The 27179-nt window shown below is 35.4% G+C and overlaps 1 protein-coding gene across 1 annotated transcript; it reads right to left on the bottom strand.

The window, feature by feature from the left end:
- Window positions 1–7616: 7616 nt before the first annotated feature.
- LOC143149635 (uncharacterized) lies at window positions 7617–26762 on the bottom strand. Its single transcript, XM_076317205.1, has 17 exons — window positions 26558–26762; window positions 25966–26207; window positions 25655–25738; window positions 25444–25560; window positions 24736–24876; window positions 24033–24156; window positions 21691–21883; window positions 20927–21170; window positions 20483–20641; window positions 19918–20244; window positions 19275–19665; window positions 18646–18871; window positions 17773–18010; window positions 16693–16915; window positions 15846–16185; window positions 10799–15114; window positions 7617–10630 (listed from the first exon to the last, which is right to left on the bottom strand). The coding sequence occupies exons 1-17, from the start codon at window positions 26760–26762 to the stop codon at window positions 7617–7619; spliced, it is 10584 nt and encodes a 3527-aa protein (XP_076173320.1).
- Window positions 26763–27179: the final 417 nt, after the last annotated feature.

Genomic DNA, 27179 nt, shown 5'->3' with positions numbered 1-27179 from the left:
AGAGATGAAAATGTGATTCGATAAAGGTTAAAATATACAACTCTTGATCGATTAAGGATATTTTAATGAGATTTGTAAAAAAAAATAATAAAAAAGTTGAATAATATATGATTTTATGTGTCGCCATTATTTTACACGGTTTGTATGCATGTTTTTCATTCATCGCGTTAACAAAAATTCATACTACTCGTTAATGAAGAAAGTTCGCGAGTTGAGAACGAAGTTGGTGTGAGTGCACAGTACGAAATAAGAGTAGTGTTTAATGATCATTTTTAACATATTGATTATATTTGACCTATCTTTTTTAAACGCCTCCACGTTCCTTCTATATCTGTTCTACGATGTTGTATATCGGTTCTTTATCACACTAAGGTCATTAATACGTTATATATAATAGAATCAAGCCGTTAAGCGTCTGGTATGTGGTCTGTGTATCTACGTACTTACGTTACATAATAACTAAGATGTGCTTGTGTTATCTATTGTGTGCTATACGATGAATGGTATGTGTACTGCATACGATTCATTTTCATTGAGCTCGATCTTCGTCAGTCAATTATCTACTTGACGAATCAAATTACACTTGTTCAACATTGCATTTTGCCACTGTCCAATTTTCGCTTCTTCGGATCGATGAGGCAAGATCGGTACCACCGAGTACGTTTTCGTTTGATACCGATACATTATTGCCACTCGGAACAACAATAAAATATTATCGAACAGATCTATATGTCAAACACAAGAGTAGGAAGCCGAAAGTCTACAGAAATTGTTTGAACTCGCTAGGGTCCACATATATATATCGGTGCAAGTATCATTGTATCTGAAACCCTTTGCCAGTGTGTTATCGATTATTCCGATTCACCGAGTGTTATTTGTGTTACGGAACGACTTATTTGACAAATTAAATTCCCCATGTTCGACATCGCGTTTTGTCACTGTTGAATGCCCAGATCTTTGACGGATCGAATTGCTAATACATAACTGGTTCCACGATCTTGAATCCTGAACGTAAGAGGTGGAATCCGATTTACACGGTAGACCATCGCGTGCAGAGCAACATTTTCACCGAACTGCAGCTGACGAAGAGGAAGGGAAAGGGAAAGGGAAAGGGGGTGGTAGCGAGGAGAGGGATAGAACCCAGCGTCTATGAAAAGGTCAAAGGTTCCAGGTGTGTTTGCGTTTCGTGTACTGGTGTTACAGGTGCAGCCTCTTCCGCAGCTCTGCTCGCCGTTGCATCAGCAACATGTGTGTCCTTTATTAACAACAATTAACATTTATCTATTGTTTAAACGCCGGTACATTCAACCAATTTTCTTACATTTTAATTGCGCGGGAACTTCGGAGAGATCGGGGAACTAGCTGTGAAATGATTCGCGGAAATTCCTGAACGGCATAGGCAGGAATCGTCGATTGTTTATCGTTTATTAACAGCCAAGCGCAAGTTGCAAAATGGGGATACCCGAATTGCGAAACGCTGGCCAACATCAGTTACATGTTGCAATAACAAAGCAATAAATTAATATGGAATATTTAATTTATCTTTTTTGTTGCACGTGTCTATAAGTAATTCGAAACGACTTACTCGTAGGTTTCGTTACGTTTTGAAATAGGTATGTATTATATTGTCGTAGAAATAATGTTACGATATTTATAACATTTATACTATAAAATTTATTCGATGCTAGTGAATTAATATAAATATTAATAGAAAATGTTAACTGTACCCTCGCATATTCTAAACGTATCTAGCGGAAAATTCATTCGTGAAAGATTACTGTCTAATCAATAAATTTATTTGTTTTTATACGTAAATGAATATTTACGTCATGTTTAAAATTTTTGTAAGATTTAAGCAACTCGCAGCTTTTAATTTGTTATACTGGTCTTGCCAGCGATTAGAGTGTCACTTCAATCCTAAGCTAAGTTTCAAGAAGTCGAATCTCTTCTTTCAAGTATTAATTCGTACGTTCTACCAAACTGTCATTTGATTGTTAAATTTTGCAGATAAATTATATAAACTACATGGAAATTTGATAAACTCGATTCAATGAAAAAGACAGTTTAATAATGTTTACGAGTAGTAGGAGAGTATCGATAAAAATTGGTCTCCCTTGTTTTATTAACTGCCATGTGTATTATCTATAGTAGCTGAACACGTTACTTGATAATTTATAACATTGTACAAAAAGTATCAAGTTATATTTATCTTTTTAAAATTCTATTATTTTTTATAAGAATGCATTATAAAATTGTTTTTCATCGAAAGCATATAATTATACTTGTACCGTTTTGTGCTTACCCAAAGAGTGCATTTTCCTTGCTACATATTACTTACTTATTTTTTAATCATTGTTAGCTATATCTGTTTGAATTAAATATTATTCTACTCACTTCTGATTATTCAACCTGCTTATATTTATAATTAAAGAGTGTTTATAACCATTCTGGAAGATACTTGTACTTTTATAATTACTCATCATTACTTACAACGACCGAAACACATTTGTACTCACATAACTTATTTGTATTTATTTTATTTAGACTTTCCAGAATGAAGTTACGGTAATTCTAGTTTTCCAATACTTCGACCTTGTATAAGTAAATCCACGCCAGAAAATTATGGTAGAATATTACTTTGCAATTGAAAATTTAACATATATGATAATTATGAAATAGATTAACTTAATTAATGCGATAACATAAATTGATAAGACATTAATGTAAGTTATATACGCCACATATTCGTTTTTTAACGCCACGAAATTAATATCGTGTCAATTTTGGAAAATTTTCAACTGTCTGTTAAGAATCTAAATACAATATCGAAATGTTAGGAAACTAGAATTGTTGTAACCACGCTCTGGAGAGTCTAAATAAAATAAGCATAACTCACGAAAATATGTTCAACTTTACTGAAGTGAATCTGGAGATCTGCCATCAGAGATACAGCGCGTGTTTCTTGTGTGTGAATGCTTGCGTGGGTAGCCGTACGCTCAGCTAACTGTAATGCAAATAGTATGTACCAGAATTCGAACCAATAAATATCAACTGCATATATTTCGAAAACGGAACATCAGATTGCAAAATGATAAAGTTGAATTTGCATGTTTCGATTTGTCTCGTTGTTTTTTGAGTGCAATGTATTATAATTAACTTGTTTCAGTTATGTATTACGTACAATATTATTTTAGAACCAAAAACAGTTAGTATGTTCTCTTTTGTTCATATTATTATAAAATACTTAAAATACTTATTTCTGAAAGTGAATTAAACGACACGTTCCTTAATCTTCAATATAACAATTCGTAACATACAATGAATTATTTTAGGGTTAAATACGTCATTGTATAGTCGTTTCAAAGTATAAGAGATACGTCCTGTTTCAATTTCGTATCTTAAATGTATCGTATGCCTCGTTCGTTAATATGGTTATAATTGTAGAATTGTACACATTAATTATATTTCTATAATGTAAAATCGTGTCACATTAATGTGTCTTGTCGTAATATTGTATCATAAAAATGGTTATCTAAATAGTGTGACTGTAATAATAATTCTAACTCTATCCTTCACCTATAAAGTCTTTCTTACTTCTCCATTAGCCAAAATAAATGCACTTGAATAGATTAATACTAAATTCGTAATAGATATTCTATGAAATTTTGTACCAAATTGCATCTTACAGGCAGTTACAATACACAGTACTTGAACATTTGGCAACGTAAGCATCGTTACGCAATAAATATCTTAATTCTATTAATAATATTCGAAGCTAAGACTTTCAACTTGTAAATTTACCAACGTTTGCGATAATTCATACATCGTACGATTTTTTCTTATGCCTTGATAAGGAATATTTCTTTTCAAACGATTATATTTTTACACAGCCGGTGATCGGACCATGTATCGATATTAAAATTTATTCTCAATATTACGAAAGTTATGTTTCGTTGAAATTGCCGCGGATTTCGAATCAGCCATTCCTGGCGCCTTTTTCGCGCGTCAGCGATTGGAGGTCGGTCAACCAACGTGCCATTCCTGCTTCCCCAATCCAAAGATTTACCAATCTCCGGTTATGTTTGATGCACCATTATGGACTCGATTACGGTAGGTTAGTTGCATCGGTAACGTCACGTTTCTCGTTCAACACGTCACAGAACTTGCTATTACGTCAGTGCTAATGGGCTTCGTGCGTTATGCTGTCGTCACTTGCTACTGTTGCGTCTTAACGTATACTGCTATCGCAGTCGATCACGCAGATCTTTCTCAACAGTCGTTAAAGCGCCTCCCGGTTTCTCAAGTGATATGGACACTACCGCTGAAATCTTTGCAGACGGTAGCATTCTTAAGGGGACGGAACAGTTCGACGCGTTTAAAAATCATTAATAAAATTTTGCAGTTGCAATGCTGTTAAACGAATTTTTACCTCGTACCAACTGTTCAAAGTCTCGTTTCGATTTTGGGTGAATACATCCACACAATTTTCTCATAAGTGGTCATTGATCAGTTCTTCATAAAGAGAGATAGTTATCTTCCACTTTATGAATTCTTCCGTCACATCGTCACTCAGTTTTTCTGCAGATGCACTTTCTGAAGTTGCTCAGCCTTCAACTTTGTGGGGATTCTATGGACGCTTTCTTTTCCGTGGCCTGCTTACACGAGCAGTTGACGTTCACGAACCTTTTCTACGTAACCTTTCGCCCGTAACGAATATTTTTCACGGAATGCAAATCTCTCTGTCGAAGATAGAACACTGCTGCTTTCGCTAGAAAAATTTCGAGTTTCTACTACTGAAACGTTTAAATTAAATTTACGAAAAGGGGGGACGTACGATAATTGATCTTTGTATCATTAGAATTCATAAAATTGACCCTACATGCTTTGAAAAAGGAAAGATTCTCAGCCAAGGATCAATGTGTTATGATACGCAGGTAAATAGGTATACGGCTGGACTCTCGTCGTTTATATCCTAAAATAAATTGATTTAAAGGCTGGGATCTTTTGTATCGTTCCAACATTTCAAACTACAGTTTAAAACAAAAATAAAAAAGATTTTTTCAATAATTTATGAATACAGTAAAATTGTATTTTATTATTATTATTATTATCAGACACTTTAGTTGTAGTTATCATTTTCTGTAATAACGTAGATAATACTCTAATCTAATCTCTAAATCTGTAATCTCTAATCTCTATCTCAGGAATACTTGAAGATACGATTGTGATTTGGAAACTGATTTGAAATAATTACTTGGAATATTTTACCACTAGATTTTAACAATGTACGATCGATAATCCTGTTTATCTCTCGTGCTGTTATCAAGCGTTTCGTGTATACATAGAACTGGTTGGTAAAAGATAGCGGAGCTGGTAAAGTCGGAATCAAGGATACTTTTGTAATAGAATAACAGGAATGATAGTAGCTCGTTTCGACGCGACTGATGCGAATATAGTATAATTATCGATGACGCGTCAACACCCATGTATGAATAACAGAATGTGAATTAAACCTTTTGCGAACACCGTTCCTATAATTTACTGTCTGTAGTTTTCGAGTTCCCTGTTATTCTTATAAAACGGTCCAGCATTTTTATCTAGATAAAAACTTTCAATAACAAGTAGAAGATGAAGAAATCTGTATATAGTTTTTGTCGAATAAAAATAACTAGATTATTAAATGAATTTATTCGATGCATAAATATACTTTTCTTATGCAACAAACGGTCTATTCTCAGTTTCCAACTATTCTTCATCCTTTTGTAGATCCTTTGACGTAGATCATGTGAAAGACTTAAATTAATCTAAATTTATTGCAAGAAAACTTTATCATAGTAAAACATTTATTATTGTAACGAATATAATAATAACAAATGTTATATTAGGAAATTATGCAATACACTTAACACAGCTTTACAGATTTAAAAATTGATCTGAAAGTAGTAAAGTAAAAATGGAGTATGAAATACAGAGTATTTAGAAATGTAATATGTTTGTATCTAACAGTAAATAATAATGATAAATATAAATAAATAATTTTTATTATATCTGATTGTCATATAAGACAATTTGAATTCAAATTAAGTATAAGAATGTAAGAATCGTTTTGTTTCTTTTTTTTTATTTTATACATACGTATTTACAAGACAATAATAAACGTCGTAATATTGGGAAACATTCGTAATAAAAAATTGATTATCATTTCGTACCGATGTGTGTTGATTGTGTTTCGGGCGACAAGAACGCGAACAAAACTACATTGTACAAAGTCATAAATAATACAAACAGTATTTACTGTTACGTGAGGCTTACAGAGTATTTCATATTTATTATTCAACAAGAAAAGAAACTGTTTCAATTACACAATAACTGTTAACATGCTATTGAAAGAAGTAACTAACTCATTTTAGTATACAATTGCTAAAGAATGTAGATTCATGGAAAAATAAATTTGTAATAGATCGTCACAATTTTAACATATTCTTTGATTAATTTACAATTAGATAAAGGAATAGTACATAAAACTAATTGTACAAAACTCACAGCTTGATTTAGTATCGTAGTGATTTAAAACCGTTCTATACAATTCATATACACAGTTTAATTTATTAACGTTAAATTTTTATAAGGCAATTCTTTCTATTCGAAAGTAACTGTAAAATAGCAAACGTTAATCTCAAGATACCATTGTGTTCGCATTTGTATTACCTAATTCAATAAGCTTGACTGAAAAATGAATTTTTAAATATTCTACTTGAGTAATTGACAAAATAATACTGTTAGCACCATGCGCATTTTTCTACGTTTTCAATATTGATGTAAAATATTCATGTATTTATAATTAATGTACACCGTATACCCATATCTGCTTTCACGCAGTTTCTGTAAAATTAAATAAAGATGTTAGTCCATTATGAGTTTATTTTATCATTTTTTATTCATTTCTTTGGTAAATACGTACACATATTTTATGTATATAGATATTCACCACTTCGAAACTAATTAGTTGTTTTTTCACTTTTGTCACCCGTATTTATTTTCTATTAACATGTACGGCATAGAATTTGACATTTATCATTCACTTTTAACAACATTCAAAATTTACTTTTAAGTTACAGATAACCCTGCATTTTGTGCGTGATGTAATTCAGTTTAACTTCAGTCCCTTTTTTTCTCTTACTGATATAATAATTCGGGAACAACGAGTTCGTATTTGTTTTCAGCACACTTTACAAACGTTCCGACAACTTGAATCAAGTATCTATTTCTGTTACTCGAAAAATCATTTGAAGATACGATTGTGTTAGTCATGTCAGAATTGATAATTCGTCGTATGTCTATATAACTAGATCGATAATCTTCTTGATTTTTATTTATCAGATTAATGGTTTACCTGTAATCGTACACACCGTTCGAGTAAATTTCTTTTCTATCGCTTTTTGCATTAAGAAAAACAACGATAAAAAATTATTTCGAAAAAATAACATATCCATCATTAAACTACATTATACAAGATACAACTCTACTAGTTTACATTCGGATTCAGTGATTCCTTCGTAGTGGAAAAAAATTACAAAGAATTCTCGATTTTTGAATCAATACACCGAACTACCCATTTAAGATGGCGGAGTGGTGCTGTCGGCACGAAGTTGCGAGGGCGCAGCTTCGCTATAGGCGATGTCAAAGACACTTTTCTTCTCCAAAAGTTGCTGGTGTCTTAACCTGTTACCACCCTGCAATGGTATCGCTATTCCAGAATCAAAATCCTCGTCTACGTGAGCGTGTTCCATTGTTGGTTGAGCTTCGAAATGTTCCGGCGACAACTGTGGCGATGGATGAGGTGCAGGCGGAGGATGAAGGTAAAATGGCGCTGGTACTTTTTCATATTTGTACTCGGAATGTTGTACCAGATGGTGTTTCGTGTTCGATACTGACGCTGTAGGTGGCGTCGGAGCGAATATCTGAACAGGTGGATCCTCGTTTTTTCCACCCTCGGCCCTTCTCAGTTTCCTTCCTTGACGTACAATAGCTTTCAATTGTTCAGACTCGACGTTCACCAATGGTTTAACCTTGCGTCTCGTGCGCGGCGTTGTGTTCGCGCTCGCGTGATCGGGTGCTTTCTTATCATCCTTATCGGACTTCTGTTTCCTCATGCTTCTCCTTAGCCATCGAGGGAGCTGAACGTCGTAATCGGCCTTTAATATGGCCCGTTTCTTCTCCATTTCTTCCCTGTTCTTCTTGTACCAAGCCATATACTTGGGCTGTGCTTTGCTCGTAACGATTTCACCAGTTTTCGGCGGACTTTGGTTCTTCTCGCTGCTGCTCGATCCTTTCCCATCTTTCTCGGATTTCATTCTCGACGTAGACGGTTTCCGTTGTTCTTCGCCTACCGTTTTCCTCGACCGTTTCACATGATTGTTGTCCGCCTGTTTCGATCGATCCGTGACAAACTTTTTGCGAGATTGATGCCGGGCGTGGCGCGCTTGATCGCGAAAATGAGCTGCTTTTTCTTCGGACGATTCTTCGGATGAACTTTTCTTCTTTCTGGGCAGTGGAGTTCTTTTCTTTTCTACGTCTCTTATTTCTCTCTCGCCGGTTTTCAGAGATTCGGTTCTCGTAGGTTTGGGAATTGCTGATTTCTCACCGGCGTGCGTTCGATTCAATTCTTTCGTTTGAGATCGCGACTTCGCATTTTTTGTATGTTTCGTGCTGGACGAGGGCCCTTCGTCGTGTTCCGAACTGGACACTGGTTTTAATTGTTTTTCTTTCTGCACGAGTTGTTCGACAACATGGATCAATGTTTCTTCGCGCCTGGCCGGTATTTGCTTACTCGAAGGAGTTTTACTTTCGATATCGAATTCGGTATTCTCGTCTTCCGTCGTTTCAATCGTTGCTATTGGAGCGGATTGCTCTTTGTTACTGTCTTTAGTTTCTCGAAACGTATCGTCATCTTTCGAACATATTTCGTTTTCGTCTTGCATCACCTCGATCGTTAATGTCGTTTCTTCTTCATCTTCGGTATCAATGCCTTCCACCGTTTGAATATTTTCTCTTTCGGGGGACTGTCGAGAACGGTGTCTTGGTGTCTGATACGGTCTGGTGGTCAGCGTCGTCTTCCTGGAAATATCACTCGATGAATCACTGTCATCTAAATCATCCCCCGACTGTACTATGTTTGTAAAAAGTGGAAGGCTTACGTCTATGTATTCTTCCTCGATATTTCCTTCTCTCTTGTTTTCGTTCGTCGTGCACTCTTCCGGAGGCAACGTTTCATCCGTTTTCGTTTGTATTATATCTTGTCTGCTTAGTGCACCTTGGGAAATCGTAATTTCGTCTTGTCCTTCGTGCGACTGTTCCCCTACAAATGGCAGAAGTTTCTCTTCCTCCGCCGCGGAACTTCGTTCCTCGATAAACTGCACTGCTTCTTGTAATTTAGTTTGCTCGCTCTCTGACTTGAACTGTTTTTCGGGTTCGGGTATTTTCCTAGAATCTGTTGGAGTTTCTGATATAATGAAATCTAATGTAAACTTTTCTTTTGCCGGCGTCTCGGACGTCAGCGGAGAAGTTTGAAACAATCCTGTTCCGTGAGAGCTACCGCTCACTTTACTCGATAGTGGTTCGTGCAACTCGTCTTCCTTGTCAGTATTTCGTACTAGTTTCCCATCCACGGTAATGCTTTCTTCGAGTGTCGTTTCCATTAAATCTTTCGTCTTATCGTCCAGTCCATCACGCGAGCCCTCTACTGTTTCAAGCGTCGACAATCTCTTTATCGATAATTCGTCGTTCAATGATTCGTCAGATTCCTTCTTCGTTAATGTCCCGTTTTCCTCGTCCAATACCTCGTCCTCTTTTTTCCTTTCTTCGCGTTCTTCGTTCACCGATTCCACAGCTGCATCAATTTTCGAATCTTTTGCAATTATTTCCTTCGCCTCGATTACGGTTCGTTCGTCCGAAGATGGCCCAGATCTGTCCTCCGTTACTTCTTTCTCTGTACTTTCAACGCTTGTGTTTTCCTCCGTGTGATTCAGGAAGTGGCCATTTACACGCGAATTAAAGGGTTCCTTAATATTTGAAACTTCTGTTCGATCTTTGTTTTGATCATCTGTAGGTAACGTAGATGCTTCTTCTTCTTTGCTAATTTTTGTTGAAGAATGAAACGAACGATCGACAGCTTCGGTTTCTCTTTCGGTACTTTCGCTTGATTCTCGAGCGCCTGTTAATTTATCGGCTATTGAATGAACAGCTTGGGATATTTTTGAGAGAATACCTTGTTTAACAGACCGATCGTCAGGTATATGTTCCGTCGATGATGTTCCTTTCTCAATATCGTGCTCGACAGAGGCGGAAACTTTCTGTGAATCATCTTTCGGAATATGAAATTCCGAAGAATCAATGTTCTCTTCAATTATGGCATCCTTACTAATATCCGACATTTTTGAAGCAACATCTTGTTTAGAACTATCGTCACCTTCGATTTTTGGGAAACCATTCTCGTTTTTCGATCTAATAAAATGGTCTTCGGCTTTTAAAATTTCCGGTACGACGTTTTCTGTTTCTTTAATTTCTGTTATTTCTTTTCCTTCGTCCGGATACTTTTCCCCAGCTTCATCAGGAGAAGTGCTTTGATGTTCTATAATTGGAGAATCACAATCCGCAGTCTTCTTCGTTGCTACTTCTTTTTCTTCTTTCTCTCCTTCCTGATGTTTCTCTTTCTCTTCGTCTGTAAAAATATTTTCTCTTACATCCGTTTCGTGATCGTCGATTGTAATCTGTTCTGTAATAACTTCTTCCGTTTTACTAAAACCTTCCACCGTATCTAAAGTACTTTGTTTTTCACTATCTTGACGATCGCCAATTGTAGCATCTACTAAAACTTTTTCTTCTTTATCCGAAAGAATATTTTCCTTCTCGCTGATGCGACCATCATCGATTTTAATTGTCGCAACAGTTTCTTTTTCTTCTTCGGGAGTTTTCTCTTTGCCTGGAAAAACATTTTCCGCGTCGATAATTTCACGATCGTCTATTTTAAGTGCCGTAGACATTTCTCTTTCTTTATCCGAAAAAACAGCTTCTTCGTCAATAATTTGATGATCGCCGTTTTTAACTTCTACGGTGGTTTTTCCATTTGCATTTTCATCGCCTTTTTCAATTTCTGAAATCTGGGGTTCATCAATTTTATTATCATCGCTTTCCTTTTCCCCATCAAGGATCTTCCGTTTGTTTAAAAAATCAATTTTTTTAATTTCTCCATCATCGGTGCTAGACTTTGCAATAGTTTCTTCTTTTGCGTCGGAAATTTCTACTGCATCGAAATCAATTTTTTCTTTTTCACTATTGTCGAGTATAATTTCTTTCGCTTCTTCTTTTATCTTTTCGTCAACATGATCTGCTGGTTCTGAATGTTTTACATCTTCCTTTGCTTGTTCATCTTGTCTTTCACATTTCTCCAATTCATCCATCGTATGACGTTCCAAACTGTCTTTTTTATTATTTATTAATTCTGTTTTTGCGCATTTCTCACCCGATTGATCGATTTTTCCTATTAAATCAGTTTCACCGTTACTTTGTGCTTCGATTGGATTTTCCACTTGTAACTTTCTTTGTTCTGTTTCCTTTGCTTCACTCTTGTCTTCAGTATCTTGTTTCGTTTCTACAATTGTTTTAGTATCACGTGGAAGCACATCTACCTCTTTTTGTTCCGTTAACATTTGTTCTATTTTGGGTTTCGTATCTTTTTCGAATTCTCTTGGCGACTTATCTTCATTCTCGGTAATTTCCAACGATTTTTCCGCTTCTTGTTTCATATGTTTATGCGTATCATCCGTTATCTCAGTATCCTGTTTATGTTCGTTTACTATATCCTCGGTTTTTTCGAGTTGTTTCTGAACACTTTCTAACGATTCATCTTCTTCTGTAACATTTTCCGAAGCATTTTTCATGGCTTTTCCATCTTCCATTACCTCCTTTTTATCTTCGGTTATTATTTTTATTTTTTGTCGATCTTCTCCATTTTTACCATTCAATTTTGTAACACTTTCGGTATCGATTAAATGCTCGGTTTTTTCTTCGTCCAATCTCGGTTCCTCTGGAGTTTTTGGTATTTTATCTTTTTGTCCATCTGTCCCACTTCCATCATCGATTAATTGTTCCTTCTTTTCGTCGTATTGTCCAGATTTCTCCGAGGTTGTGATTATTATCTTCTCTCTTTGTTTATTCGCTCCATTTTCATCACTCGATTTTTTAACACTTTCATCGTCGCTCACCGATTCCTTTTCTTTCACATACTGTTCTGGTTTTTCCACGATTATGGGTACCTTCTTTGTTTGTTCATCTACTCGATTTTTGTCACTCAATTTCAACACACTTCTATCATCACTAACTTGTTCCTTTTCTTCTTCGTATAGTCTTGATTTCTTTGGGGTTGTAGATATTATTATTTCCTTTTTTTGTCCATCCTCTCCATTATTATCACTCAATTTCGTATCACTTCCATCATCGCCTAATCGTTCTTTCTCTCCTTTGTACAACATTGGTTTCTCTAGGGTTGCGGATATTACCATTGTTCTTCGTTCATCCATTCCGTTGTTGTCGCTCAATTTCATAACATTTTCACCATCAGTGAATTCTTTTTTTTTTTCGTCTGTTTTTTTTACTTTCTCTGTGATTGCAGGTTTACTTTCAGGTCTCGTAATTTCTTCCTCCGATCTTTTACCTTCCGCGGTACTTAATTTTTCTTCTTGTCCTCGATCGGTATCACGAACTGCACAACTTTCGATCAATTGCTGCGCAACGTCCAATAAAATTTCAAAATCTTCGCTCATTCTTTTCGTATCCATTTGTTTTTCTTTCTCGATAGATTTTGCGTCCTCGTGTCCATCGTGTTCCATTGATTCTACCCCGACATCGGTGCCTAACTCTTTTTTACCGACTTTCTCGCGTACATTATCTACATTTCGCTCTCCTTCCGCGTCGGTTCGTTGTTCCGTGCTCTCCATTTTCAATTCTGGAACGAAGTCATCGCTGAACCTTTGGATCACTTTCTCCGTAACGATCTTTCTGTTTCGGTTCACACCGTTTGAGTCTGTTCCGGAAGAATCTGTAGTGTTCCTTTTCTCGGAAACCGACGACACAAATACGTCCCTTTTACCTTCTGCTCGATCGGGCATCGTATTAGAGCTCTCTTCCTCGCTTATGTTATCATCTTTACGAGGTACGAGAGCCAGTTTCGGAGTCCGTGTTACCACTTTTCCAGTTTTCTCGAGCTTCGATTCAGTCTTTAGGGTTTCTTTCGGGTGATCTTTCAGCTTTTCGACGTCCTCGTGCCGAAAATCCGACACTTGTTTCTTCGTTTCTCGACGATCGGTGTACACCTGACGTTTCAATTTCCCGTGTCCCTGAGCAGCGATCAACTGTCTCTGTTTGTGCTCCTGACGAGTTCCAGTCGATTTCTTCATTTTTTCGAAAGCATCGTCGTATTCCGAACTCCCGGTGCTCATAACGTGAGACTGTTGATACTTCAACTTCTGTTTCGTCTTCGCTATGGCTGTCTCTTTCTTCTGTTTCCCTCTTTGCTCAATTTTCGACGCACTCGGCGCAAATTCCGTTGCCAGTCTTTGAGAACCCGAAGCGTCGATTTTCTTCGACGTTTTCTTCGAGTCCGTGTCTTTCTTCGAATCCTTCGTCTCCAACTTCTCCTGACTCGTGCTGTCGCTGCCGGTGCTCTCTAGGCATTTCTTATCGGCCAGTTTACCGAGTTTCTTCGTGAACAACGTGAACTCCTTTTCGAGAATTCTAAAACTCGGCTTCGTCGTGGCCCCCGGTTTCATTTGTGCCTTCAACTTCGCTTCTTTCTTCGGACTCTTCTCGTCCGTCTTCTCACGGCTGTGTTTCTCGCTCTTAATTTTCATCTCCGGCGATGAAGTGGACTCGGTACCGTTCACTTTTAGATCGTCGCTCGCGTTCTCGGAACTCTTTCCTCGGAAAGCTTTCTCGTGCTTCTTTTTGCACAGGTCCAGGGAAGACGACGAACCGTCTTCTTTTTCGTTCAATATTTTATAGCTGGTCTGCTCGGTTGATTTTCGATGAACCTGCAACGATTCGTCCTCCTCCCCTTTGTACGAGCTCCCGTTCCCGTTCAGGGAGTCTGAGATCTCTCTGAGCACTTCGGGCTCTATGGAGATTTTCCTCTCCTCCTTCACCTCCGTCGCCTTTTTCCGTAGAATGCTCAATCGTTTGTCAAAACGGGGACTGATCTTTTCCTCGATCGGTGATTTCATCCACAGTGTTCGAGATCTCTTCCAATCCCCGTCACCGTATTTTTTTCGGGATTTCAATTTCTTCCTGTGCCTCGAATCCTCGTCGGATTCATCGTTGTCGCTTCTGCTCCTCACGTGACGATCCGTTTGAGTGGCGGCTGTTCTTTCGGTTTGAGTGGCAATCGCTACCTGACCCGGAAGACTTTGAGTCTCCAAGTAACTGCTAGAATCCAATATTCCACCCTCCACGTGTCGATTTTCTTTTTTCAATAGCAAACGTGTTAGGAAAGCCTTGTGTCTGGCCAGTTCCAAATCGTTGTAGGAATATTGTAGTTTGTTACCTTGCACGTGCTCTTTGGTAACGATCGGTGGTCTTTCGGTTACCAATGCCGCAACCGCGACACCGTCTTGTCTCAAAGTTTCTCCGATCGGGGAGTCTTTTTCAATTTTCAACGATTCGTAATCACCATGATCGATAACGAGCCTCTGTACGTTAGGTCCTATTTCCTCGACGTGTTGTCTATGACCGAGTTCCAGCCTGTCCGGGACTAGAATTATTTCTGGTTGCTGCGGTTGATAGATCTCTTTGGATCGTTGATGAGACTCCAGAACACGAGCTGCCTCGATGTCCTGTATCGACAACTCGTGTCTTGACTTCTGATCCTCTATGAACCGTTGCAGAATGATGTCTTTGCCATCGACGATCAAAGTCGTCGGACAACGGTGATGATGATGATGATGACTCGTCGTTGTATCTTCCACTTGTCCTCTGGTCACCAGTCTTAGGACTTCGGCGTTTCCTTCGCGGAAAAAGTGTTGCTCTCTCACCGGTTCCCCGTTCATATCGGATTCGATGTATCTAGGACCAGATCTGAATCAAATTTAATTGCATATATGCACGTGGTTTAAAAATTTCTTTCAGTAGTTTTACGAGGAAAGTTAACCAGTCGGGTAGATATATATATTGACTTATAATAGTTTACTAAGTAGAGGGAAATTAGTTGCAGTAAAAGCGAGGATGATCTTTGTTGACAACGTAAGTATTGCAATAAATAATTTAATGGCAACAGAAATGGATAGAATTCTACAATTTATGATTATCTAATATAGATTCAGTAGCATAAAAATCTGAAAAAATAAGGGAAATCATTGAAAAATTTTCAACGAAAAACAATCTCTTTTTTGTATTTTACAATATAGACTATGTGCAGAATAAGAAATATGTGCAATAATTTTTACTGAATTTCACCGACATCCGACTTCGGTACTTAGCTAATACCGAATATGTCAGTAAATATACGCAAGAGTAAAGCAAAATAATTTACATCATCAAAATTTATTCAAATGGATAAGTGTCCTACGATTTTTGAGCGAGTGTATATATATGGTTATTCAACGACACAAATTTTTGCTGTTTCCTTCCTATTATTTTTACATATTCGATACATTATCGATAATATCTATAGAAATGTTAAAAATACATCTGTCAAAATTGGTTTCGATTTTTGTCAATGTCTTCAATGTAACGAACATTATATACTATTAATAAATTATTAGTAACAACAGTACATAAGATAATAGCTTACCTACCTTTGCCTGTAACCTTGACGCTGTATGTCCGAGTCTCTTTCCATTTCGTGTCGCTGCAAAGAATCCAATTCGGCCAGCTCGTAACCTCTTGGCTTTGGTCCTTCAATTTCTTCCGTATACATTCTTTCTTGTTCGTCCATTCTGCTCTTCCTTGAATGATCATAGGAAGGAACATCTCTTAATCTCGTAGCATCATGGTTCATTTGAACATCATTTGGTTGACCAGAAATGTAAGCTACGTCACCGGGCAGTGAACAATTTTTTACATTCCTTTTATTGAATTGCCAATTTCGTCTCGTTGGGTCAGCGCTCCATGCTTGCTTTCTACCCGTCCACAGTCCTGAAAAATGATATCATGAAAATTTAACGATTGTGACATTTTCAGTTAACTGGACGTTGTAAGTTTTTCATTTTATATAGAGTTCATTTTGTATTTAAAAACAGCTAATATATAAGAATAAATAGAACATAGTGGACAGTTTGATACTGTTCCCAATACGTTATAGGTATTATTAGGTAACAGTTTTATAGTATATTATTAGCTTTATAAATGTAATTCAAAACTCCTTCAAAGGATTTGTATATCACAATTGTTCGTAAAAGTTTTCGAAATGGTAACGAGACAGATATAAATATATATATTTAAGAGATATAATTTCTTTGCAAGTTTAATCATTTTACTTTGGATTACGAGAGACACAAATTTGTCATTTAATTGCTCTTAAACTTCTAAAGAAAATTCAAAATAGATGATCAAAATATTTTAGAATAAATAGATACTTGTTTAAAATTTACGTACAAGCACCTCTACTAATTATTAATTAAATTATCGAAGAAAGTCTCTTACCATCAATAGCCACTGGTTGTCGATGAAGGTGACGCTTTGGTCTTCCATCTGCTCGCACAAGTAACGTTTCCGAGGAATGCACACGCCTTTTTCTAGGTGCCATGTAAAATGGACATCCAGGACAGATACAACAAATAATTAACGTGGCAATGGCCACGAGTATAAGCAAGCCCAGAATGATCAGAAGCCAAAGCAGTAATTTGTTTTCTGCTTTGTACACCGTCTGAAAGGGATTTTTAATTTCTTGTACATTCAATGTACCAACTACTTTAACAAGTAGAATATATATTTTAATACCGGTTATCTGCACTCCTGGTAACATAGATGTTATTTTTCAATAATTCTGATAACAAACTAAACATTTTGGTATTGAAAAAAATAAATAGCTTTGTTCGAATAAATTGACGAGTATACTATTACCGATTTATCGGATTAAATAGAGAAAAGTAATTGTTAGTGATACTATTAGTTAGTATCGGAACAATTTTTGGAAGGAATGGGAAATTTATTACCAAGGTAGTGTAAAATAGATACGGTTAGTTTGTGGAGGCAGTCAGGATATCTGAAGGTTAACGATATCATTTTTAATGGAATGTTCAAATTGTTTATAAATAGGGTATTGAATATTTCGAATAAAAGTAAGAAACTGCATCTATTCTAGAATTAATATTTTTCGAGGTATACAGTTACTAAAGTACTAGAATTGTAATCTTTGAACGGTTACGTTGTGGGTAGGTATTATCCTTACCTAGCGTTTAGGTAAGTTATTTATTAAATTTTTTATTTTTCATTAAATTAAACTTACTGTAGCGTTTTGACATTGTTTTACGTTGTGCAACGTATATAATTACACGACAACCAACCCCTTGTCTCTTAATACTAAAATACTAAAAACCTTATGGAACTTTTTTTTGAACCAGTAGTACTGCAACACTACAGATAAGTATTTGAATGTATACTGTATAAATAATGGACATGTATAAATAACGTACTTGTCACAGTACTGTTCAAAGATACAATTCTACAAGAGATTATGATATTGTCTCCAAGAATTTACTTCATTTGTACATATGTACGCACAACTTCCTCGTTCTGCACGTGGATGATGGTATTGTTGGTGACAGTTGTTTGACCGTTGTTAGTATGTGGGATCCCATTAACAGGCGGTGGTTTCGTGTCATTGACGTTCATTGTTGCAACTGTGTCCGTACCGCCGATAATACCCACACCATTGGCTGCTAAAGTCTCTCGAATTTTCTCGACATCTACCAAAGGTGTGCCTGGCTCCGTTTGTTCAACGCGTGCCACGATAATGCTCCTGTAATGGAATGTTTTAAATTCCTTTCAAACAAGATTACATATCAAGGAACATATATGATATCGAAAATTGAAAAATGTGGCGTGCGGTGTAAATTTCTAACAATAAGTATTATACGTACACAGTGGACTAAAATTCGTAGTGCAACTAGGAAGAGGGTGCAAAATTAAGTTTAATGTGTAGAATATTTTTTGTTCATACGAGACTTTATTGTAGATTAAAATCACCTTCGAAAACCTGATAATGTACACGTGTATGTTAAGATATATCGTGCCAGAATATAATATATTTCATAAACGAATAAATTAATATTAATGATTTATTTGTCTTAGGTGTATATCTTCTGCCTAGATTTAGTTTGCTTTTTCTAGTCTAGTTATCAGGTTCGCCATGACAAGCCTAAACATTTGTTTGTTATCAAAAATGAAATAAAAGTTTAGGCGATTTAAACACTTGATTTTCCTAAGCGAAATAAAATCATTCATAATGTTATATATTCCGGAACACTAATATCTTGAAATACGCCTTCTGGCTTGATACGGCTGTATAATAGTTCACGGGATCGTTAAAAATTCCTCGTATAACCAAAGAATGAATTACATTAATTTCGTGTCAAATATTAGTGCATCGCTAACTTTTTTCCTCCTGCAGGCAGAGTGCTTGTATTTCCAGTATGATTCTGTTGAGTGTAAGGGCGAGTCTCTAATACGGTAACTCGACCACCAGTTATAGTTGCCAGAGTTTCAGCAGTCTTTGTCGAATTTGGTTGTTCTCCTGGCACAACGAACATCATTATACGAGCTTCCATTGCAATTCCACTGATGATACGGATTTGTGTTACGCTCGAAAGGTGGGGTATACCTGTAAATATCGAAATTTATTTGCAACTTTCTAAGAAGATTTGCTCTTGAATTTTCCTCAGAATTTCATCACCATTAATTTGTGATTGTGTTTCAGTTTGAATTAAAAATTCAAAAATGATTCAAAATTAATTTTTCACGCAATCAAAAATACAAAGTACAGTATTACGTGAAAAAAAAATTGGCAACCTCTAAATGACCCTGAAAATCATCTGTAACTTCTTTTGCTAAAAAAAAACGTATATGTTCTAGGAACAATTTACGATGTGTAAGAATATAAGAATATACTTATTATACCTCATAGTTTCATGTAATAGAAACCTTTAATATTATTTTTCTTATGATTTATATTGTAATTACTGGAAGCATAGAGAATAGTGAGAGTTTTATTTTTTTCAATTTACCTAAATCGTATGCCCTGGCAGTGAGAGTATATAGAGAATCTTCATTATCTCGTTTTCGACGTCCCTTTACTACTTCGTTTATTACTTCTTTGGTAATACGCGATGAAATAGTTTTGTTTCGATTATTCGTTAGCGGATCGCCTTTATCTACGTTCGAAAATACTTTTAACATATCGTCTACGATTATTCCTTGATTTTTAACGAATTCTTTCCCAGCTTTTCTAGCGAATTTATTATAAACGCTCTGTTTCTTCCGTCTAATCTTCGTTATCGGTGATTGAAGGATTAATTGGCCGCTGGTTTCGTTCAAATAGAATTTGTTCTCGTAATTACCATGAATTATTTCGTATCTGACTATATTATTGGGGGGCTCTGCATCGGCATCGATAGCCTGTGAATTAATATTTTTTGTTATTAGTTAATAGTTTTTCACTCTGCTTTCAAAAATACAAACATTACAATGTTACTAATACGTTTTCTATACACAAATAAAATTCCAAATATTTAAATACTTAATTATTTTCCTCTTAAATTCGCTGATTTTATGTAATAATTAGTACATTTTTATTAGCCAATAATATGAATTTTTTCGATTAAATAAAGTCTGATACAAGATCTTCGATAAATTGTAGTAACCAAATACCTTTATAAAAGCTGGCGATGTGAAGTTCGTTAGATTTCCATTTAACATAAATTCATAGATTTCCTTCTCAAATAAAGGTGGATTGTCGTTAACATCCAATAGATTAATTATCAAAGGAACGACACCGCTGTTACCATGGCCATTTTCATCTCGAGCTTCTACGGTCAGTAGAAGTCTTGCTGCAACTTCACGGTCTAAGGAATATCCCATGGCCACAGTTATTAATCCTGTGTCAGGATCTATCGTGAAAGCTTTGCTTCCTTCACCCGTTATACTAGTATATTGAATATCGCTGTAAGCTCCTGTGTCTATATCGGTTGCATGTACCTGTTTTAGATAACGATACGTTGTAACATTTTATCACTTGGAATGTCACGTGTTATAGTTTTATAAATTTTTAAATTTAAAGGAAAATAAAAAGAAACATTTCACGAATTACTATTAGACTCACTGAAAAGACTATTAGTTTCATTGAAAAGAAATTCAAAGATCGGGGGAAATGTTACAAAATAAAGTGTTATATTTAGTTTGATTGTAAAAAATGTGAAATTAGGAAATGAATTACCTGAATGACACGTGTACCCGCAGTCACATTTTCGGACAATGTTAATTCGTATGATTCCTCGTCAAATACTGGTGGATTGTCGTTAATGTCTCTTAAACCTATAATCACTGGCACTGATGCTGAGAGATTTGTCGCTGGACCAACTTCTTGAGCAACAATCTAGACACAATGAAATCAAAATCGATGAAAAATACTAAATCATATATTGGTTTGAAGGATTAGTATCATAGTAGGTACTAAATAGAGAACATTTAAATGGTGAATTCTTATTAATATACGATTCGACAAAATTATTTGATTATTTAACTTAATGTTGTAATGTGTAATCTTACGTAACAATGTATAATTAAAATAGTATGCTACAAATGGTATTTTATATTGATATTACCTATTTGAAATTTCATATTCCATTGTTCCTTCTTTACAGAAAAGGTATATGCTTACCTTAAACGATAATGTTTTGTGTAATTCATAATCAATAAGTGCGTTATCTCGGACAACGATAATAAAGTCTGCGGTTCGTTCTGCAACCGTTGGATTTATTTCGAAGGTGCCATTATTATTTTCCAGCTTTAGCGCAAATACCCCAGCTTTCCCAATATCTTCGTCTTTCACTTTTGTTGAATATTGTTCACCAAAATTTATCACGGTACCCGGTTCCAAATTTTCATCGATGGTAGCAATGTAACTGTGACGAGAAAATAAAATATTAAATTTGATTTGCATTTTAAGAAATACACTTATCGTTAGTGTAAAAACTTTAAAGTACACTAATCGATAATTAATTAAACGTGAATTAGCTATGTAATTTTGTACACAGTAATTAATATTTTGTTATCATGCAAAATTAATTCAAATTACTAAGTAGAATCAATATGTAGAAAATGTTATGTAAAGAATGAAAAACTTTATTGTAAGAAACAGTAATGAAAATAGTAATTGCCATACTCAACAGTAAGTAAATACTACAAAAATGAAACAAATTTGCGGTTTAAAGCATGCTAATACATTTTCTGTTAAATGTACCTTTTAGTGCATTTGCTATTTTAAAAATATTCTTAAAGGAAAGTTCTTGCGTTATTCTTATAGAAAAACTTGTTACTTATAATTAATTCGAAGAAATTTAATTCATAAATTCGATCGAAAAATCGGTGTTGTATAATCGTCAACAATTTATTCAGATAGCAGATTGTGTCTCAGGTACCAACTTATCGCTTTCGAAATAGGGTGGAGTGTTGCCCGGTTCTCCAAGAAGAAAACCAACATCAACGACCGTGGCCTGTGCTGGAGGCTCGTCTCTGCTTCTTCTTATCTCTTCGGCAACCACGGTTAACACCACCGGTGCACCGACGTGTGTAATTTGCGTCAGTTCCTCCAAAGGTCTAGCAAGAACGATTTCACCTAGCAATTAAACAGAAGCTTTAATGATTTATAATGCTTGTAACAATATTTAATTCAACAACAAACACTTAAATTATGTTGTCGGTGAATCTGTTTTTATTGTATCTTTTTTATTGTACGTGTGTCTAAAAACACACATTGCTGTAACCTGTATCAAATTACTTTTATTATGAATAAAACATCTCGGCCAACGATCTCTCTTACTATATTCAAATCACGCATGTCCGGTGGTAGAAATTTTACATAGTACATCACGAACATATACCACTTGCGTACCCTATCTATTTATCTTGTTTAGGCATCGTTTCTTTTTTCTTTTGTTTCTTCTATACGTATACAACTATGCGTATATACATTTATCGAGCGATAATTGAAGTTTAGAAAATAACTGTAAAGTCTTTAACGAAAACCCGTTTCTTTATCCAGCGAATACTAATTTGACAATAAATATAAATTTCGCGACTGCAATTAAAAAGTTAAGGTTCCTCTTATCGCAGTCTTTACAACGCTATCACGCGAAGTTATAGCTGCTTGTTAATGTTTCGAGACGATAATACGGCCTAAAGTAGACGCGTTTATCTCCTTTATTCCTTCTGGCTCGATTCGTTCCTTTTTACCGTTTCTCTTCAGTGGCTACATTTCCACACACACATATACACACACCTGCGAAGAGGTCGCATGCTTCACGTCACGAAATGATAAGCATCGCAGCCTGAAAAGCAGATACTGACCCCTAAGGACGATCGATACTCCGCTGTAGACCGTCAAGACCTTACTCTGACCACTTCTACCGAGTTCTGGCCACTTCCTCGCCTGACTCATTTTTGGTTCCGTGAAAAAATCGGTATCTCAGATCTAAGACGCTAGATAACACATGCAAGCCACAATCAAAAGAAAATAAGCGTATAAAAGTTGCCCCTTCGTGTCGTTTATTTTTCCGTGAACATGAAGCCCTGATTTCGGGAAACGCGTTGTAAACGTCACAAATTTTATTTACACCGCAAAAGTCACACAGCGCATACCTCTCGTAAACTTTTAGGATGGTTACTAATGAGGAACCTTCGCGAAATGTCCAACGATTTTTGCAGAAATTTTGCAGATTTTTGTACCGCAATTTTCAAGACAGCTTCAGGCGGTGAAAATTTGAAAGGTATTTTCACCCCTTTAACTTGAGTTATTGTAGTTAGAAAGTACCCCTTATTTTTTGATGCTTTGAGCATGTACAGTTTTTTGGGAGAGGAGAACACTTCGCAATTTTTTAATTTCGTCCTCATCAAATTATATTGTTTCAAAATATTGAAGACTTGCATTTTGGACTTTATTCTTCCGGTCTTTAAATATTCTGCATGCTTTAGAAAAGATAGAAATCGTTTGGAGCAATTACAAAGGAGCAAGAAAGATGGAACGTAGCCTCCCAATAGTACAGTTTGACTAACAGTGACTATTATTGTCATAAGATTACTATATACCATGGATCAATTTTAGTTTCAATTTTTCTGTATTTCAGTGAAAATACAACCCTCAAGTAGTCAGTGTAGAGTTCACGTACGAAGTTCTTTCGATCGTTGTTTCTTGTATTAATATTTTTTCAATGGTTTGTAAATATCGGTTACTTTACATTGGAGTAGAATTACAAATGTAATTATCTTTCTTGCATCGACTTAGTCCGTGAGTGGGGGTCATGAATCATTCCACGACGTTTCAGAGCTAAGAAGGGAGATTGAAGAAGTGATAAATTAATTTAAAAGGTTAACGATCCACTTGATAATTCTTGAAGAACCAGGTTACATGACAATATGTATATGTGTGTATGCCTGTGTACGCTTGTGTACCTCCAGTTACTTTTCTTTTATCGATAGCAGCGTTACACACTGTAATTATGGTATCTACAAACAACCACGTGTTCTCAGATAGTACATATCTAACGTAATTAAATGTTTGCATATATTCTTATTAGAATTGTACGAAAAATATAAGTTTATGCAGAATCGTAGATAAATGTAGACCAAAATCGGTAATTGATGTTTGAATTGATTAAAAATAGCGAAGTATAATATTAAATTTTTAAACGTAAGTTTTGTGTCTGAAGTTATTTCAATTCGCTAGAGACTATTTCTAAAATCATGATATTCGTGATATATTTTCTTACCACTTGTTTCCGAAATATTGAAAAACGGTGTAAAAGCATTGCCCTCGGACACGAGACCGTACACTATTTCGCGTGGAACTCCTTTATCTCCGTCTTCTGCGTGCACTCGTAATACTATATCACCCTAAAATTGGTACGTACATATTTTCTGTTTATGCATTTTTTTTGCAAGTAAATTTGTTCAATGTAAATTATTAAAGTGTTATTACTTCTAAAATATCAGTCCGTTTAAAGACCAAAATATAATAAATTAAATACTATTGCAATCTCTATTTAACCGTTTCAGTAAATGCTCTTGAATTTAACATACTGACTACCACATCAATCGTGTATAAATAACACTAATACTTCGATTTTTTTGACGTTATTTACCAAGTCCCACTTCAACAAGTACTTCGAATGTGGAAGCCCACTGAATACTTAAAATACATAAATCCAATGAGCACTTGATAATGTGGTCTCTGTAGAAATTTTTGGTCCAATTGTTCCAAATAAAAGTATTGAGTCGAAGGTTCAAATCATGGAAAATTCTAAAGCGATAATCACGGAAAGCTTTACGAAATCAGCTTGGTAGTCAATGTGAATATTAAAAATATTAAAATTTCATGAGTAAAATATTTAAAAAATAAACAGTCCCTCTTTGAATGATATTAATTAACACGTGGATGTAGAGACAGGTAATGCTGAGGAAAAACGTACTTACGGGCTGGACGGAGTTATTAATTCTGGTGAGAGGTGGCGCTAACGTAAATATCGGAGGGACATCTTGAACATCCTGAACTATCACGACTAAGTTTAAACCTGCAATATTTCTAGTGTCTTTCCCAGGCTCAGTATACGGATCCTAGTAAGCAAAATATTTTATTCGAAGCATTTGAACACTTAATGAAAGTTATTGTTTGAAAAATTAGCATTTCGAGAGTTCGGGTATTCTGTTTTCAAGATTCTGAGCATAAACGAAGTTTTCTTAGAAATTTAGAATAGAATATTACGTAAATACTCATTGTACTCGTAAAAGATTTAAAGAAAAAAAATAATCAGGTATTCGAAACAATACAGGTTGTCGATACAAGAATCAACACAGAAAGGATAAAAGTAAATAATATAAAAATGAAGTTAATATTTCTTTGTATATTATTAACATCGTTATTTACTTTTACATTATTTACCTATTTTTTTCTTTTAAATTATTTACAAGTACCTGCTCTCTTTTCACTATCTCAGTTACAAATATAGTATGTTTCGGATTTCTAACAAAACTAAGTTTACACTGAAGATGATACAAAGTCTACAGTCATAATGTTCCATAATAAAATGCTTGAACCGACTAATTTCTCAAAAAATTATTTCTTTGGCGTGAGCGTTAATTCTTAGCATACACTATGAAAGGAATCGTTTCAATTCTTCATACCGTAGCATACATGGTGAGCGTGTACACAGATTGCGTTTCGAAATCTAATTCTCCGATTAAAGTAATTACTCCTCGTGTTTGAGTGGGCGTTTGTCGTTGTCTTATAGTGAAAAGTTCCTTCGGTTGCTGAAACGTCCTTTGTAAGTGTTATATTATCATTTACAAAAAAGTATAAAACTGACTGTTTATGAATAGTTTATGTGAAACGCACCCAGAGTTCGATGTAAACGGGTTTTCCGCTCCACGAATTGGCTCTTACAAGAAGATAATCCAATTCCTTTCCTGGTTTAGTGTCCTAAAGAAATAAACGTAATCACTTTAATGTAACGAACACCTTTAGTAAATAACAAGGAATTTCTGAAATAAAAATAACGCATTTTGTATAGTTCCAAGAAGATAAACACCCTACATCACGTTATATTTTGCCTGGGAATAAAAAGGTCTGTTTCTTAGAACGAATGTGGTAAAATTGCTAAAAAATCTCTGGTGCTAATCGATGTGGTTGAACTAATAAATAATTACCTCGGGTACCATTATCAGGGAAGGTATGTGCGGGAATATTTTATCACGCGGGGTTGTAGCGTTCGTAACAGAAATAGTGGCTTGCATCGAGTTCGAGTCACCCTTCGTGTCCCTAACCCTCACTGCAAAATCGTGAAGGCGTCCGGCAACTAGTCGTTTCGTTAGAATCACATTAGCCTGACACACTTTGTTGTACAACGTACACGGTAGGTTGTCGATCCTCACAACAGGTGTGATTGTAGCTAAACAAATAAAAAGCGTGTCACAAATAATAACCGATCGAATGACGGTGTTCTTCGATACTAATCGTGTTAACAGCACGTCTTATTAAATTTAGTAAATTTAGTACCCGAGTAAACATACAACGACACATTTGTATTCTAGTTTTGAAATTTAAGGATGCTGTAAATAATTTAATATTAGGGTTATTGATCCTTAAAAATATATATTGCTTTTTAAGTTGTTGTCAACTATTTAACATACATGTACACATTAATAATAATACATGTATATTACATGTACTTAAAATAGAGTTTAAGCTGTTGTCAACTATTCAAAAGACCAAGAAGTGATATTATAAAGAGATGATTACCAGTTATCTCGAAAACAAGTGGAAAATCTGCATCCTGGTCAGTGGCACGCAGACGAAAAATAACCGAATCTACTTCCGCATCTGCTGGGACCAGAACTAATCCCATGTCTGTAGAAGTATCAAAACGTGGACGGGCCCCCTTCGTCCATGCAAAAACGAATCCGAAATAAATCCATATTTTGCACCATGCTCCTGAAAAGGGCATTCTGGAAAAAGAATATTATTCGTTCCAGTAGTTTGTTCCGCTCCATTTAGATTAATGTTTCATTCATATGATAACTAATTAATAATTATGCAATGTAATATAGTATGTAGAACATTATTCAAATAACTTTAATTTTTCAATTCTGTAAAGAATTTTTAAAGTTACTGTTGCCTTGTTCAGATATATAGTATTTACGTGTTCCATTAAATGAAACTTAAATAATTCTCACATTCGAGTGACAATTTTTATCACCCACGAGTTTCTATTCCACACTGTTTGTTTATTTGACCCAAGTTTTAATCAAATTTTTATGCTTTTTCATTACATTTTTCGAAAAGTATTACCAACAAGTTGTTAGTAATTTGATTATTTGTAAAGACTAGAGAGTACTTCGCTAATTTATTGATATTACTTTAC

This window comes from Ptiloglossa arizonensis, chromosome 7 (assembly GCF_051014685.1).
Source record: "Ptiloglossa arizonensis isolate GNS036 chromosome 7, iyPtiAriz1_principal, whole genome shotgun sequence".
Lineage (NCBI taxonomy): Eukaryota > Metazoa > Arthropoda > Insecta > Hymenoptera > Colletidae > Ptiloglossa > Ptiloglossa arizonensis.
Note: the sequence above shows the minus strand (reverse complement) of the source record. Positions and strands in the feature narration are given on the sequence as shown.